The 19,179-nt window shown below is 32.7% G+C and overlaps 1 protein-coding gene across 2 annotated transcripts in view; it reads right to left on the bottom strand.

The window, feature by feature from the left end:
* Positions 1 to 2,946: 2,946 nt before the first annotated feature.
* Positions 2,947 to 19,179, bottom strand: part of LOC149796424 (glutamate receptor ionotropic, kainate 2-like) — a 342,732-nt gene continuing 326,499 nt past the window's right edge. For both annotated transcript variants that reach the window (XM_089960221.1, XM_089960222.1), the window contains 2 exons: positions 16,597 to 16,853; positions 2,947 to 3,366 (listed from right to left, as the gene is read on the bottom strand). In XM_089960221.1, the coding sequence (XP_089816347.1) occupies positions 3,064 to 3,366; positions 16,597 to 16,853 (560 nt within the window). In that variant the 3' untranslated portion in view covers positions 2,947 to 3,063. The remainder of the gene's footprint in view (positions 3,367 to 16,596; positions 16,854 to 19,179) is intronic.

Below are 19,179 nucleotides of genomic sequence, written 5' to 3'. Positions count from 1 at the left end.
AAAACTGTTATCGCCATGGTGGAGATAGAACACCTAGAATAAATTTGTTTGTTTTTATTTTGGAAACATATCTACCTTTAAGTGAGCTATTTTTCCTAATGTATAAATATTTCATTTCTTCTTCATCTTGCCCTCTGTCTATCTCCATCAGGATGAACTCATCAGAAGTTATGCCAGCTATGTTTATTTATATAAGCAACGAGAAAGTGAAATCAAATAATGTTTGAAAACAAAACGCAAAAATCACAAAGTGTGTTTCAAATATTAGTTTGTTTTAAAATACTTTCCACAGGAATCAAACAAAGTATACCTACAGAACCTGTCTACATTCGATATACAGTGTCTCCCATACCTTTCGCACACTATGGCAAACGACAAAAACGCTCTTAGAGCAAATTTCTAAATCAAATATAAAACAGGAGACAAAAAAGTGGGGCATGTTTCCTCTCGTCATACTCACAATCATGTTTGAAAACGATGGGAAAATTAGGACTGGGTAGTACCGATTCTAAAGCAACATTTGGCGCAGACTCTGCCACCGAACTGAACAGCAATCTAGCCAATGCAACGGAAGTCTTGTCTGAATGTAGAAATAAATAGAATAAATAATCATACTCCTCCTTTGGAAACGCACACATTAAAATTTAGTTTAAACATGTTATGCTCTGTGATAATGTAACCCCAGTTCAGACAAAGTTCATTTGATCAGTTCAGGCTAGAAACGTGATAACAAAACATAAACAATGTGTCCTTTAACGTAATAAAAGAGTAATTCATTAGAAGAATTGTATGCAGGAGATAACACTTTGCTAGTACAGTGTCCTAAATTATTGTACTATTCCATATCTTCGTTTTATCCATGTAGTAACATAACCGTTACAATGATTAACAAAGAATGAAATAGGACCATGGAAGACAACAGTTTTTGCCTTAAAATATAACAACAAGAAAATTAACGGTTATTTTTACATCAATATAAATCATTATGAGGCGCGGGGCGTCTAGTTATGAACAGGATTTACTTAAACTGGTAATCAGGCATAACCCGGATCTACTGATCTAGCGATCAAGATCAAATTGCAATGATACATATATTTATGTTTGAAACTAACAAAGTTTTACATAAATTAAAAAATCCCAAACATGCAACTAAAACAGATATTGCTTAAGATTGCAACCGTTCTGATACAAACTTTATCTTTATTTAGAAACTAATTTTCAGGTTTTTGATTATCAGTTTATAAATGAAGCGTGTATAAAACACTTATTTTCACAACTATCACCACTGTTAATAAACGAGCTTTTTTAGGCACGGATGCAGCAGACCTAAATATGTGATTTACAGCTGTTGCGCAGTTGTCACAGTTTTCATCACAAAAGGTATCATCAGCTGAATAACAAGGAAAGTTTATATCCAAGGCTCGCTCATAGCGTCTCAATTATGTTTTGTATAAAAGACTCGCATAGGGACATTGCATTGGAATGAATCATCATTTCGATTTATTTACAGCGGATGTGAACAAATTATTGGAACTCTGATATTTAGATTTGGTAAAGAGAATCCTACTCATTTCTAATTGTATGTCAAGAGCGGCTACAATATAGCGAGTCACGCGCGTTCATTTGAGATAAGAAACCTCATGGAAAGATATAGTTGCTGCCTACACTGAGATTATGGTAATAAGGAAATTCTGGCTTATTCTTCGACCATAAAATTGATAGGTATATAAAAAAGATGTAATAAGTAAAGAGGAAACATTTCATTTTGTCACTCGTGGATTTACCACTCGCGACAATAATTCACACATGAATTATTTCCTAAGATCAACTCCGAAAACGTAGATAACTCCTATGTTGTATATAGACTAAACAGCTCGGGCGTCTAATACTGCATAATGCGCGAAGGTTCGCATAAAGTTGTGCAACGTCCATAAATAATAATGAAAATCTTAGAATTTATACTAATGAAAGTTCCTCAAATTATATAACCATTACAACAAGTCTGGCAGCGTTCGAACCAAAGTTCCTCAAATTATATAACAATTAGAAGAAGTCTGGCAGCGTTCAAACGAACGTTCCTCAAACTATATAACCATTAGAAGAAGTCTGGCAGCGTTCAAATCAAAGTTCCTCAAATTATATAACCATTAGAACAAGTCTGGTAGCGTTCAGACCAAAGTTCCTCTAATTATATAATCATTAGAACAAGTCTGGCAGCGTTCAAGTGAAAGTTGATTACATTATGTGATTATAAGAACAACCTGTTGCATGGAAAATTATAATGCATGCCAAAATTCAATTTTTTAAAAATTTTTACTTTTTCACTTGGATTGCCAGTGATTCTGCAACCTGTAAATGATAGTATCATGCGAACGAAATATTCAGCATGATGTATGAGTAGGTAAAATGACGGTGAAGAGGTGACATTCAAGACCGCGAGCCGATTGTTATGTCTCAAGTTACAAGGTAGTTATTGCCATAATAATGCCTAATGATGAAATATCTAACGACTTTACGAATTTTTCATATGCAATGACTGCAATTTTCTCAACTGATTGGTCTATTCCTTAAGCACATAAAGTAATGACTGTATGATAGTAATACGTATCAAAAGTTCATGTATGAAAAGTTTCTAGTAAACGTTGGTCTCCGTAGGAAAAGGAATGAACGGCAGTGGCGTGAAAACAAAGTCCAGAAACAACAAAACAAAAGCACAACTGAATCAAGTATAAAGCATCGCATCAACTTGTGATGAATATATATATATATATATATATATATATATATATATATATATATATATATATATATATACTGTATACAAACACACATATATCTCTCTCAGACTCTCTCTCTCTATTTATATATATATATATATATATATATATATATATATATATATATATATATATATATATATATATATATATATATATATATATATATATATATATAATGTATGTTTGTTTATTTGTGTGGGCATGAGTGTGTGAATGTTTAAATGATCAAACTACCATGGAAGGAAAGTGTGATATTGATTGTTTGATATTTATACATCGTTGTTTATGCATCTGTATCACTGCAGTCAATATGAAGGTAGGAACCGGCACTGAATTTCCGAATTGGTTCCCTTCCGTATTCAATGTCAAACCTTCGTCCTTGACTCGGTGAGGCATGTAGCTCTCTCATTTGTATAATTCCATTTGGAGAATCTATCGGAGGATTTGCTCTACTAGAACAGTGCGAACTATGAGGTTTTGTTCCTCTACAAGTTGAACAACGTCTTTTAAAACGGGGCTTTTGCGATGAACCAAGGCACCGTACAGCAAATCCAAGCTCCTCTGCCATTTCTGAGCATAATGATTGCTGAAAAAGATATAGATAAAAACATTAGCGCGATCAGATACTAAGAGCCTGAATAAATAAATAAATAAATAAATAAATAAACACACACACACACACACACACACACATATATATATATAGAGAGAGAGAGTGAGAGACACAGACGGAGAGAGACAGAGAGAATTATATATATATATATATATATATATATATATATATATATATATATATATATATATATATATATATATATATATATATATATATATATCAGAAGGAACGGAAAGTGTTAACCCTGTAATATATAGGAGAATGGTTGATAATAAGCAAAATTATTATTTAATACAAATATTACTATCATACAGGCTAGAGAATTTTCCATTCGTACTCCACGGAGATATGAACCCAGTGACGCGGGTAAACGTTACCCATCGCCTTGCCGTCACACACAAGTCATATTCCAGTACGACTAAGCATGCATCTATCTATCTATCTATCCCCTTCTCTCTGTCCCTATTGTGTGGGAGTGGGCATATGAAAATGTACTTTTGTTGAAAATCCATAGAATTAAAACAAAAGATTTAAAGGTCGAACGTATGATGCAAGCAGTGTAAAAGAGTCACTTTTTTGGGACAGGCTAATCTATGGAATGCCTAAATGATTAACAACAAATTACTGTTCCTTCATGTATGCTTCTAATACAGCCAAAACGTAAAATGTCGACAAAACAAGACTGTACATACGTGGAATTTTCAAATGACATCATTAAATTAAAAGAATACATAAAAAATGTTGTGAGCCTTAGCAAGTAAAAGCTTGTAGTTAATGGTCGGGTTTCAAACATTTTGCATTGAAAACAATCATTGTACGATTTAACCTATCACATGTAAATAAATTGTAATACTGTAATCATGCATTAATCATTAGGACTTGCGCCTCATTTGTGATGTTATATTATGCTATATATATATATATATATATATATATATATATATATATATATATATATATATATATATTACGTATAAAATAATACGATATAAGTGGATATACACTTTTATTTATACAAAACAGTATTGATTATGATTTACTCGTTCGTGTGAAGCGAGAAACAAAGGCAAGCGTGGTGGCTAATTTGGTATAATATGGATTTACTGAAATGGTAGGTTTTCAGTGCAACATTACAACAACTTGGACAAAGTTATAAATCCCATTGCGTGAGAGTTATGCTTGCAAGAAGAACAATTATCATCACACGTGAGGCACCTTTACCATAGAAAGTAAACTACAATGAATAAAAAGATAAATAAGGTCAATTTTGTAAAGGCCCTTAAGGTTCCTCTTGGTATTTTGTATTTTGCACACGGTTAAGGGTTTTCAATTAAAAGTTATTCCTGAGATTTTACTATGAGTTCTGGGCTTATTGAAAATGAACCCGAACATGAGTATGGTGTCGTAAATCAACTATATATACCTAGCTCAGAATTATTACCTCAGGATGATTATTCTATGCACAACTATCCGTTATACACAACTATGCTTTAAGAATGAACATTTGTAGAGAGTAAAAGTATTTACCTAACCTTTAGATCAAATAGATATTCTTTAAATATGGTTAAAAGAAAGACAATTGAAAGTACTTATATCTCCATATGAGTGTAGGTGCAGTCGGAGCCATCGTGATTAAGTGGCTAGCATGCCGACCTCGCGACCCAAAAGTGTGGCTTGTAGGATAGGCACTTTATTCTACTTGTGTTTTGTGCCGTAAAATACCAAGCAAGCCAAACGTAGGTGTAAGAAAATGTACTTGTCAGAACAGAAACAGGGCAAAAATACAAAATTTTGAAATTTTTGAACATTTTCGGGGGGTGTTGATGTACAAGCTGCATTTAATGGAATATGTTTGTGATAAAAGCACCAGCTACATCGATAACGATCTTATTATAGCTGATCGTTTGACAAAAATATGTTCCAATTTTGCGCAGTTTCTCAGCAATGACTGAACATCAAACAGACCTCATTCTTATCAGCAAATTAAAAAATGTATTCTGTGAAGCTTAGCATATTTCAGTTTGATCACTTTACCAAATTTTGGAAAAGCTTGATTCTGGCACTGCAAGGAAATGTATGTCATTTTTAAAAAAAAAATATTTTTAAGTTTCCTTTTATTGTTTTGTTTTTATTTGTTTAGTTTTCAGCCAGATCCTTCTTTGATACAGGTCTCAAAGAGTATACATACATACATACATACATGCATACATATATATATATATATATATATATATATATATATATATATATATATATATATATATATATAGAGAGAGAGAGAGAGAGAGAGAGAGAGAGAGAGAGAGAGACAGAGAGAGCTTAGTTGAACAAGACATCATGTACAGAAAGGATGACGAAACCAAAGGGTAATCAAACTGATGATAATGAGATGAAAACAAAGTAAAACAAAGTTTTACAACGAACGTCAATAATAAATTAAAGGGATATGAGTTGTTGATGGCGTACTTTGCATTGAAGTGAGTTTTCAACATTTTAATAGTTGAGAAACATTAGTTTGTAAGCCACTAACCCTTTTTTCAAAAAACAAATGTAGTCAACGTCATTTGTCAAATAGCATATTTAGGAATTATATAATTATATTTTAAAAAGCTTAGACGCATTTTGTCAAACAATAAGTATATTTGCCCTAAAATGCAATGGTTGAGAGACTTTAATAGAATTTGGAAGGTCAGTTTTTATAATTATAGACGTTTTTATGGGCATTTTGGAGTTTTATTCAGTTAATGATGTTTATTTTTCTTTGCCTAAGTTTGTTAATGGTGTCTTGATTTTCATTAAAATATTTTTCTCAGTTGTTTAGATTTCCATCCTTTTCGTCAATACCAATAAGTAGTTCGTGATCTAAATATGCTTTACTATATGTTAGAACATACTTTCTATTGCATGAGACAGTTCAGTTCAGTTTTAGGATAACTAAATCGTTATCCTCTAACGGTTCTAATGCATCCGGGTAAAAATAGCATTAGCAAACGTTTTATCTTTTCTTGTTCTGTTCTGAACCCATTTTTTCAACTCCTTGTAATTTATGTATTTGCCATTTATTACCTCGTGTGTACCATTATCCATAAATAGTTTCAATATCTTCTTATAGCTTTCACTTTCGAGGGCTTCGCTGTCTTCATTTATCTCTTCTGAGAAAGTGGATCCTTTTTCACGCAGATTTTGAAACCAATCCAATGAATCGAATGACTTTTATAGATTGTTAATACAAGAACTCCCTTTGTTCATAACCATAAGACAAGGTAAAAGAAAGATCTAACCAACAAATTACATAATTAGTCTAACGTGTGAATCTCAAAATGTATTGCTGCTGTACGCTTATTTTAATGTGTTCACCAGAGTAATACCGTTAAATTGGTTTTCATGGATCATTTTTACAGCAGAAACATACTGTGTTACAGTTGCTTGATTTTGTACCTGATCACCTAAATTATATAGCATATTTGAATATATGCTCTGATTTAGGCGAGCTTTCCCTTCATCTGTTCGTTCGTTCATATCTTTTTCGAAAATAACTCCTATGTTTGATCTGGTGTTGGTCAATAGTTATACTGTTTCAGATCTGTATCGTATAAAGCATTTTTTTACTGGATTCATATCTTTCTTTTGCACCTATTCAGCATCAGTTGTTGCTCTAACTATTTTGTAAGAGGTTTCTCTACCACTGATAAATTTAATTATACTATTTATCACCTGGTAATGGTACTGCGCATTCAGACAACACCTTTCTTAAATATAAAACTTACACATTAATGTTACTGATGTAAAGTTTTATCTGAAAAATCCCAATAAGGTATTCCAGATCTTGAGTAAAATAGTTATTGTCTGCGTAATATATTTTGACCTCGCTAATTTGACTAATTTGAAAATTTCCATGGTTCAAGCGAAAAATTTAATGTGTTAAATTGGGTTTCTGGTCAAGGGTCCTAACCTTTTTGTTGTATTAATTTATGTCATCTGAGTTTTCGTGAATGTTAGTGATCTATATCTTATGGCTTGAATATTGATCGATGACTAAGAAAAGTAAAATTTATCTTCAGTGGTCAGGAATTATGAAAAGGCCTGCGCTACTGGTCCTCAAACTATTTTATGAAACATTTGCCCAACTAAGTTTTGAACGTTAATACTTAAGAAAAGAAATGGGCCATTGGACATTTAAAATTGGATTTAAAATCCTGGGCCACTGGTCTTTCTAATTGTTTTAAAAACTGAAATACTCGTTTTGAAACGTTAAGTGATTATAAAAATGTAAAATAAGCATTGGACTATCATTAACCGTCGCAATATTATAAAAACCCTTCAGCAACAGCATTTAAAATATAACTAAATCCTAGTAGATTACAAAGGTTTAGAATCTTAAACTATATCACTAGTTTTCACAAGTTTTAATTAAGAAACGTGTCCCACTAATTCCAACGTTAAGTATTAAGACAAACTGGAGGCACTGAACTTTCAAAATTGTACTTGAAAATTTGGACTCCTTAGATCGATTTTCTTTACAGACCCGTAGTTACTGAAAGTCACGCATTAAAAATTATGAACAAAAGAGAAAACACAAACTAAATAAAACAACAACGAAACGCTGGGCCACGCTTTTAAGTTTGTATATTAAAAATGCTTAGGCGACAAGCCTTAATATTGTTATGTAATACCGTAAGCCACTCACTTAAAATGTACAGAATGAGCACTTTACTACAATGGAGTAAAACATAAATTAAAATTTAATAAAGGTAAATAAATATGCAAGAATCATTATGCACATAGTGCTTCGTAATTTAATTTTTGCCAAATGTTTGTAATGAAATAAATGTACTACTAATGTAGAAAATTAAGGTAAACATTTACGAGTTTTGGGCCACGACGTATAACAATTAGGGTACGTGGAACTGGACAGTGACTAACGTTTTATAAAAATGGGTTAAAATCTGTTTAAAGGTTATACAGCTCGGTAATTGGCATGAAATAGATTTCTATGCCCCTAATTTTCGATCACTTTTTATACAATTTTACTGGCTACACAAATTGTGCATTCACACGTTAGATAAAACAATATTGACTTTAACTAAAATTTATCATACTAATTAACACAATCTGAACTGTTTACAGCACAATCTACAAAAATAAGAAACGGTATCAACGACTTGTATCTTCGTGTTTGTAGATGAGAGACATTGGAGAGAGAGAGAGAGAGAGAGAGAGAGTTAAATACTACATATTTTTGCATGGTCTTATTGCCATTTAAACTGAGTGCACTGCAGGACCCGTCCACAACCCCAATACAAAATTAAAATGAACCGGTAAATTTTTACGTATTTAAGTTTACGTAGTTAATGTTTTAGATACTATTTACATCTAAACATGCTGATTTGAATAGTGTAATAAAAATCCTAATGTTTAAAAATTGCAGTATTAATTCATACATTTCAATGCCAGTCGAAAAGGTACTCTTGGTTGATAATAATGAAGGTGCTATTTTGATGATTGGAAAGTGGATGGTGACGTATATACATAAATATTCATTCTTTTTCCTTATGACCTCATAGTACGACATCATTTAACTACATTTAACATTCTGAACGGAGGTTGTTAGCATAAAGCTAGTTATTCTGCAATCTTTCTTCTTTAATATAATAAAGGTATATTTAGGTAAATTTGCTTTCTACGTTTGACTCAAACGAAAGACCGGAATTTTTCATCGAGGATTAAGGAGAGGAAACCTTGACAAAATATCGTTGTGTTTTCGGCTTGCTGGAGTTTCGGATATACAATGTATATCAATTTCAGTTCATTCGACTCTATGCGCTAATATAAGATAAAAACACATGCAAAGTAACCACTGAATTTGTTTATCTTTGATATTCATACTCTCATCTGTTTGCACAGAACCTACATTTTAAATGATTGTTAAATTCCGAAATATGGCTTGATACCGATACAAGATGAAGTATCTGTAATCCACTTATCTTGTTTTATTCCTCCTCTTTAGTTTTACATACAACAGTCCGGGTACATATGTTATCAAGGGTTACAGTCTACATTTGCCTGTCTATAAGAAATAAATAAATAAAACGTATGTGTTCCAAGTGCACAACCAAGATGCTTTGGTGTAGCAGAATATTTCCAACCAGTTGTGAGGTAATTCAATTTATTTTTGTGCCTTTGGTCTTGAGTCAGGTATTTCTGGGCGGCGTCTTAAGCTACTGATTAATCCTGGCCAAGTAATGATGCCTAGATTTGTTTTTCAATGAAACCATCCATAGAAATCCTCCTTTTGAATAAACACATGACAGTATCTAAATTAGACACGCGACCTATTGGATGGCAACTCAAAACATTATTGACCTTGTATTCCGTAAAAGAATAGTGAAGCAAACGGGAGTGAATCTCAAAATCATCAATTCCAATATATGTTGAACTGATTTAGGTAATAATTCATTTCGCAACAATATTAGGTCTAATTAAAAATAACTAATACATTATGTTTCGAGACAGAGGAAACTAGGTATAGTATTGTACAAGCAATTCATTTGTTTTCAGTGAGAAAATTTCATTATTGACGTTTTACGGCACATTACCACATGAAAGTTATTTTGTGCCGTAGCTATAGAAGTAAAGCGTTTTCCCCAGGAACACACGAACTGAAATGTCGGTATGAGGAGAATAGAAATATAAACCTTTGTATTTTGATTTATCTTTTTCATTCACTTCTCTCCCTCTATTTCCGTGAAATTCTCTTTTTAAGATGGTCTCTTGTAAGGGTCATAGGAGGCAAGGAATATACGCACTGCCAAATGTTAAAACTATAAGAGCAACATAGTTCTTTTACTTGCAAAAACAAAACAAGTTCTATGCCTGAGGAAGTTATTTTGAATTTCTTTAGCTTGGTTAATTTTATATTATTTCATATATTTTTAGTTGCAGATTACAAAAGTCACACTGTAGAAGGTAAAGGATTAAAACCAAACCAATAGCTTATAATGTTTTTCTCTTTCCACGACAAAAAGTACACATACATATATACATACATACATACAGACACACACACACACATACAAACATATATATATATATATATATATATATATATATATATATATATATATATATATATATATATATATATATATATATACACACATATATGGCAGATTATGTTACGTTTAAATGACTAAAACTAAATTATTTAATAGTCAAAATGTTAACATGAACATTTAGCCAAGGTATATGAATCAGGACTATGAACAACGTAGAGGTAAGTGAACTATTAATATAAAGAAAATGAAGAGTTCTAAGAAGAACTCGAAAATTGAAAAGTGACAAATATTGTGTGGAACGTTGCACGAATAGCGAGAGACGATAGGTGATTGACACAAATAAATAGGCAAATCGTTTTGACTTTTCAAATAAATTTATGAACGGCATTGACAATACTAATGTTTCTTCATACAGAAGCGCTGTATCACCATACTAGAAGTTATCTAAAGTCAAGTTTGCATATCGTGTGAAGGAATTGAAAGAGTTCGAAGTGTCGATCTTGGTAATAATCGCTAGCAGAAAAGAAATGCTATACATCTTCTGCAGATCCACATAAACTAAGGGATGGTCCCATTATATTCATTGAAAACATGCTAAGTGACTTGCAACTAGTTCAGAAGAGGGCGAGAAGAGGTTGCAATTTTCTTTAAACAAATAAAAGTGTTTGAAGAGAAAATCGTCTGTAGTACTTAATGTGCTTTTGATGTTGTTAACGAAGTCTATTTGACGAGTGTCATTAAGTAATGTATTACAACATTGAACGGCCAAATGATCAAATAAGTTGTAGTACAGACTTGTACTATTTGGAATGTATTTGTATTACGTAAGTCGTAGCGAGTAATATCATTAACAGCTGGTAGAATCAGAGATATTAGATAGGGATGGCTTGCGCCAAATGTCAACTCATAAGCTTGTGTTCAAGACTTTTCCATCCTGATCATCTGTATCGCGTTTCGATAGATACTAATTTTGTTAGCACCAGTCACAATCATGGTTACCTCATTTTGTCTTTATCCGACTTCTGTTTCATAGAGTAATGTGGCATTATCTCAAACTATATTATCATATTCCAGAATGAGGCATATAAAGGACGTAAACGTAATCTCAACAGATTTCGTTTCAAGTTAGAATCTGAGCTTACGCATTATATTACATTAATTCTTGACCATGCACTTTATTTCTTTGTGCCATGAGCAGTCATTCAAGAGAAGGACTCCAATCTATATGTGCACGTCAACTTCCTATACTCTTTGGATAACACGTATAGTGGTGGATGGAAGGATGGAAGGATTTATTCATTGTCCGAGAAACTGTCTGGGGTTAAATGTTTAGAAGGGTTGACAGAGACAAGCCAATTATTTGCCCACTGTGAAATATGTTCTGTCAGAGATTTTCGGTTAAGGAATGACTATCTACAATTTGAAAGAGAATTATGTCATCTGAAAATAAACTTATATAAAGGAGTAGATCATATATATAGGTGAGATCAAGAAAGGTAAGGGACCTATATCCAATCTTGTTGCATACCAGCTATAATATAACTCCACTCTGTCTAAACCCACCTTGAAGTATCCAACGTTGTCTTCTGCTTTTGAGACAGCTAGCCAACCATAATGTTAAAGCTTCTTGTGATACCAGTAGTTTCAATTTGTGAACAAGTCTTTTGTGCCACACCCTGTACAATTCGTTACTTACGCCGCAGATTTTTCAGCAGTGTAAGAATGTCTTGTCACTGATAATATGTGTTTAAATATCAGTGTTTCAAGAAATTTAGCAACATTATTGTGAAACAAAATTTATCTGTAATTAGATAGGATTGACGGGTTGCTTTTCTTTAAAAGTGTACAAAAGTTTGCTTTTGTCCAATTGTCTGGAAAGGTCGAGTTCTAAGAGATGGGTAAAAAGTGAACAAAGCGGATGTAAGAGTTCATTATATCATGTATATTTAATGTATATTGTGTTTTAAGCTTTCTTTGTAATCGAGGGTGGGAGGTTTGCCTATTGGATTATTGTCTTTTCTGTAAACAACTTATTAAACTAATTATTGTCTATGATTTTAGATTATATTTAAGAGTATTATTGCTCGATTATTTGGACATGAGTTCAGGACATTGGTAGTTATATAGAACAAACCATGTGTACCTGATATTTTATATGGTATTTACTAAATTATTAGTAATAGATCAGATATTATTTCCAACTCAGAAGGTTCTAGCAATGAACATTTGACACTCATCCTGGTCCTATTGTTGTGACTTAGGTTTTATTATAAAGAAGTAAGTAAATAATCTTAATTCCTATCATAATTTCGGTCTTTATAGTAATTAACTTTATATGTTGCCAGTTATAATTTGAGAGGATTTATTTATTTAAATTATACATTGGGATTACAAAGTGATCTTTGAATTTAGGACTAAATGATTATTTATTTTTGAGTTCATTTAGATATGTTTTAGATTATATCATGGTAATACGTCAAGACTGTTAGCACGTCAACACTGCAACGACATTGGCACATCGGCACATTAAAAACTGGAATTTATACAGGCGTCTCTGTACTTTTGGACTTGTGATAGAACTTTAAAGACTAATTGGGATTTAATTCGCAATGATGTTACTTAAGTGTACTTAAATAATCACTCTGTATTCTAAGAAGACAATTATTTGTTGATTTTACAATATTCGTTGGATTTCGCGCTGTTCAGTTACTTAAAGACAATGGGGATATAATAACTATCCAGCTCACATGGAATACACTTATTTAGACGATCGGGATCAGAAGTACTACTCTGACGAAGGGATTGGAAAACATTTGTACTTCATTTAGCGTTAGTTCTATAGAACTTAAGCTTACATCCGAGTCAAAATGTATATCTTGAATGTTAAGATTTGTTTCTTCTAGTACAAACTGGTCTCTAACAATACTGGGAAAAAATTCAGCTTTGTAATCTTCACCTGTAATTATCGAATCGTTATGTTGAAGGTATGTAATAGAATGTATATGGTGAGGAATGACGAATACCTTAAGGACTGACGACCAGTCCTTCGATGATATAGTGTATGAGTTCAGCGTTATTGCTACTTTGGCAGTATGTTTATGAGTGGCTTGCTTCTCGAATCGTTAAAATTGTTTTTGTTCTCTATAGGCTGCTTATTGAACTTTTGATTGCCGTTTTGATTCAAGGATGTTCTGATGGTCAAAGATTCACAGGTCTGCTCGGAATACATTGCCCAGACATAGAAAATGTTCATATATGCCTCAGAAACTAGCTATGGTTTGGTTTCCTGTCGTTGAATATTCCATAAATGGGACATTGCTGTCTAATCTCTTGTAAGAATAAAATCTCCAATAGCCCATACATTAAAATTTCATTATTCACTGCAAGTATCAGATCAATATGGTTGAAGAGTTTTCAGTGATCTGAAATCGGCTGATTACACTCTTGGAGAAGGATAAGCCCATCACACAGTGTTGCCCTTTATGGACCAGGCACTGAAGTTAAAGTCGCCTATTACAATAATGTCTCTAATCCCCGTATCAGCGGCAAGATGTATGGTGTCCTCTATCACTAACGCGTTGTTTGCATTATGAGGTCTATATAACAAGGCTCCCTTAACTTGTCTTTAGATGGAAATTCAGTCCTTAAGCACTCAAGAGAATTTAGGTCAAGGATTATTTCTCCCTTTGAAATGAAGCATTTATTTGACATATATTATGACACCACCGTCACTATCACCAGCACAATATTTTCTAAATGTGTTGAGCTAAAATTGGAGGGCGAGGTCATCTGAAGAAATCAAGGCAATATTCAGTAAAGACAAGCATATACAATTCCTACAATTCTGAATACAATATATCTAATTCGGACAAAGTACGTGGAACATTGTCGTGCGCAATGGAGAGGTGGTGTGAAAAGTTAGGTAGATTGTAAGAAGAAACTGGTAAATTAGATCTGTCTTATGAGGAACTATTCAAGGAGTCTGTAAAATTTGGTCCCTGATTAGGACACCACCTATTAATGTCACCACCTATTGTGAATAAGTTTGCACCCAGGTGGTCTAAACAAGAGTAAATATAATGCGCAGAAATGCAATTGATATTACTTAAATAAATGTGATTGTTCGAGCACGTCTGGGGCAACATATTATATTGATCCTATATAAAAACAGTCAGGACATTCTCATTTCAAGCCAAATAAAAGCAGGGATATCATTGCATCTTTCGATCATTAACATAAACTAATAATGATACTGTAATGTAAAATTGAGATTTCTACTATATATCCTAATGCTGGCATCATGGATACTCAGAGTGAGAGTTTAGGCAATCGTCATTGGACAATGAAGAAACAAGTGAATAGCCACCACGAAGATGGACACCGATAATCCTGCTCTACACTACAGAAATATACGTTGCTGAGTAGTGCATGTCTCATTACATATCCACGTGATTTTGCTTCATAATTACGTGTAACACAACATGGAGTAAAAGCCAAAATAAATGAAAAATAAAAATGCAAAACAATAATAACAATAAGCTCTTTCGTAATTAGTTGATGAAATATTAAATCTCTGTGTATTTGAAAATTAAATCATTAATTTCAAAATATCAAAATGTTGTTATCAGTTAACAACGTGTTTCTTAGCTTGCATATGTTTAAAATGATCTAATAATTTGTCTACATCTATTCTGGAAACGGACGACTAGTTTCAAATATGTTTGTGTTATTTGGGTTTTCCCTTTCCTCGATATATTGAAATCAATCCACCAAGTGGATCCTAGTTACCTTGCGTTAATTTCTTTCTTTTGGCTGTAATTGGAAAGGTGGAGGTTGCTCCGATTGATGTGAAAAATTGCAAACATATGCATATTTCCACACTTTCGGAATTTACTTCTACATTATAGCCAGGCAGTTAATCATTTTAGAGGATGATGACATCGGGGTCCTATTCCACAACAGTAAAATAAATTCCTATATATGTTAGATGTTCTCTCTCGTTCGTAATTCGGATTAGTTAGTGTCTAGCAGATGTTTCCTCGAAAGTGTAGGCCTTTTGCCGATTTGCAGTGGATATGATTTTACTTAGTGGCAAATAATATTAATTTTCTAGTAATTAATGTTTTGTTTTTGCACTATCGGCAAATTAATACAAACACTCATAGTTTTAACCAGATTCAATGATTGGCATCGGGCTGATGATACACTATAAGTAAATAAGAATAATATTGTTTTTTATTTTATCATCACGTACTAACGACTTAAGTACAAATCTGTGTATGTAGACCAATATATAAGGTTCGAAACTCTTAATCTTAATGAACGAACCAATTGGATGGAAGATATAAAAAAAATATCATGCAAATTGTGCTTGATGTGGTATTGTGATAGCAAAACTTATAAGCAGAAAGCTTCTAGCGAGAGTGTAGATTTTTACTGCGCTACGCTTTATTATCGGACTTAAAACATTTTTTCTTCTAATCATAAACATATTTACAAATCAATTGAAATGAAACAAACCAGCCGAAGCATACAAAATAACGATATTTTCACATGCACAAAGCTTGCGAGACAAACAAAACAAAACCATTGAAGCGGCCCAACAATCGTATAAAATGCATTACCTGAAATGTTTCTAAAATTGCATTTGTGTTTTAGCGATCAATCTCATTGCTCTACGTTTATGATTTCATTGTTCACCTTAGACCTAGTAGTGCATTTTTCGTTTACCTTCTATTATGAATGTGTTTGAAAGGCATCCATGGCGGACGCTCTAACCACTAGGCCACCAGAGCGGTCATTAAAAAAATATGTGATGACATAATAAAATTAAACGTATTGGCTGAAATCGAAAAATGCAAAACATTACTTTGCTGAAGTATATCTTAATTTTTTTCCAGCAAGCCCATAAAGTTAATTGGCAAATATTCCGCGAGTGTGCTTGCCTGCAGTTGGAGTACATATCTGAAAAAGCATGTCTCGTCGTGCTAATGGTTGTGTCGTCGCTGAATTATTATGGCTGGAAGGAATAGAATTTACCATGCAGTATTGAGGTAAAAAAAATGAAATGTCATGCGAGAGAAATTTACTTAATGTCAAAAGTCAGTATTATAGAAAATTGAGCCCCTTGTTATATTTTTCTTACTTTATCTTCTCTGGAGTTCCTTTTCGACTTCCAAGTAAATTCGAGAATGGCTATACAGACCGCAAGAGTTAATCCACCGATAAGCACAACAAAGATTCCACCAACGTTATCCACACCAAGAGAATTCGCTTTGTTGTCTTTGTCATCTTTATTGCACTTTCCTGTACTTATCCACCACTTGTTGTAAAGTACTTGAATCTTTCCCTCTTCTTGCAGACTAAGAATAGCCATCGATAACCTGTCTTTCAGAGGTGAATCTGAAATAAAGAACAGAAATATAGCCATCGATATTTAGTAACTTTTTACATTATTGTGCTTATGTAGTTTACAATTTGTGTTTATGAATGTACATGGTAGTGGTCTTCTATTGGCACAATAATACGTAGTTAATTTGTTATCCATGGGTGGGTATGGGATCTATTTGTTAAGATATTAAGCTATAAATAAGTGCTGACAAGTTAAATTCAATCTATATATTGAACCTGTGGATACGTTTGGGCTAATTCTTGGGTTATTAAAATAATCAAATTATTTTACATTGGACGGGTTAGGTCTAGTGGGGTAAAAAGTCGTAATAGACTCTTGAATATGTATAAAAGGAGACAACTGATAAATAAAATTCATTCATATTTTACATTCATGCCTGTTTCTGATTTTTGTTGCTTATGTTCTTGTTTTTACACCAGTCTTCAGATGTATGCATTGTTTTGTTTAGATATTGTTTAGAGCAAATATTTGTTCAGATTATTCTTTGGAACCATAAAGTGCTCATTTGACTAAAATATTAATATGGACTATTGTAAATTATTTAAATGAGTTCTTGGCAATGCCATTTTGATACATAATGACTGTCGGCAAACCATTATCCTCGACGTTTTGAAACTCATTTGGAACGTTCGAGTCGATTGGACATGAACAGAGCTTTTAAGGATTATTTTGGATTCATTTGATAATACTTTAAGTTCCTCTTACATTTTCAGTGTACAATTTGATACCTAAATTACGTGTTAATTTTCAAATTTGTATTTTGCTTTATTTTGCTACCTAATTACCATAAAGTAGGAACACATGTGTAACTTGGAAACAATTAAGATAGTGCACTTTTAATGATCATATATAAAGGAATAATATTCATGTGCTCATTTCCTTAAAATGTTTTGTTTTTCTTCTAACAAATCCTGCAAGAAACAGCTTATTATTTGCCAACATTTGCTGCCAATAGTATTTTTTTCGTGATAAATGTGAACGTATGTATGTACGTCTGTAGATCTGAAGCTTGGTAAGTAGGTCGACAAGTAGGCGGAATTGTAATTGCATGCATAGAGTTTGATTTAATTAAAGCAATGTATCATCCGCTTTTTTTAAGGAGCCTTTCACGTACATAATATGTATTTATATAGATAAGTTGAAGGATTTTGAACGAGTCAGAGAAATTATAGTTTTATGCGTGAAATGTAAGAAGTTCGAATTCATTATAAAACCAACATCTTTAGTTTCAAAAACAACATTGATTGCGTTAATATATTGCTTTCGGATGGTAGAAATATGCCTAGAAAAGTGAGCTTAGAGTTTTAATTTGAATTTCAAAAAAAGCATAAAGTCAATATATTTGGTCAATATTTGTTTTGATAATTATCTTCTGTACGCTGTAATATAATAATTACCACAGACTAGCATGCCTGTTCTCCAAAGAATTTGCCCCTGGAAATATTTTAATTAAATATTTACATTTAAAAGATAAATTATAGGGTACTTATCTGTACTATATATGTATATGTTCCCTGCTACCAAAATTGAACATGCAGTTTAAAACTTATAATTCTTGTATTTGTAAAGAGGAAGCAGGTTATTGATGTTCAGCTCGAAAATATGAACGCATGTTATCAGCTAATAGTGGTTGTTAATCATCATCATTATTCCAACATTTAAACCTTTGGCTCAAGCATTCGGATATTGTAAAATCAATGGGAATAAAAATTACAATGTTCTGTTATTATTAATTATTTCACTCACTCCTTATACTCCATTAGCGGCAAACCGTTTCAACGTAGTCAATGGTAACAATATCCCTATTTAACCTTACCTGTACTAATACACACTCGACACAATAACATGATAAACAATTATTTAATTGTACATAATATCCGTCTTACCCAATGAATGGATATATTAACGGACTTGTGTCATATATCAATGAATTATGTATATGGTAACATAACCGATTTTCATGCTCTTCTCTGGGTTTGTTTGTACATATAATTTATATTTTTAACGTAGTTTTAACACTTTTAGTCATATCGTTACGATATCTGCAGAGTGGTAGATTACAGTGATGTCTAGTACTGTGGCATCATGCCTCAGACATCTAGCTTTATGTCTCACCCAGTCACATTATCCTGACGCTAGTCCTACCAGTCTTAAAACTAACTCTTCAGTGCTAAGCTATAAGAGAGGCAGCTGCTATTACCGTTTTAGTAAGTCTTTTGTATGTCTCGGCAAGGGTTCGAACCCGCGGCATGGCGCATCCATGGCAGATAACCAAACCACTTATGCCGTCGGTGCGGTGTCACACGTGATCATTTG

The sequence above is a fragment of the Sinohyriopsis cumingii genome, chromosome 6 (genome assembly GCF_028554795.1).
Source record: "Sinohyriopsis cumingii isolate HCF-2022 chromosome 6, ASM2855479v2, whole genome shotgun sequence".
In the NCBI taxonomy this organism is placed as follows: Eukaryota; Metazoa; Mollusca; class Bivalvia; order Unionida; family Unionidae; genus Sinohyriopsis; species Sinohyriopsis cumingii.
The sequence above is the reverse complement of the archived record's forward strand: the minus strand, read 5'-3'. Positions and strand labels throughout refer to the sequence as shown.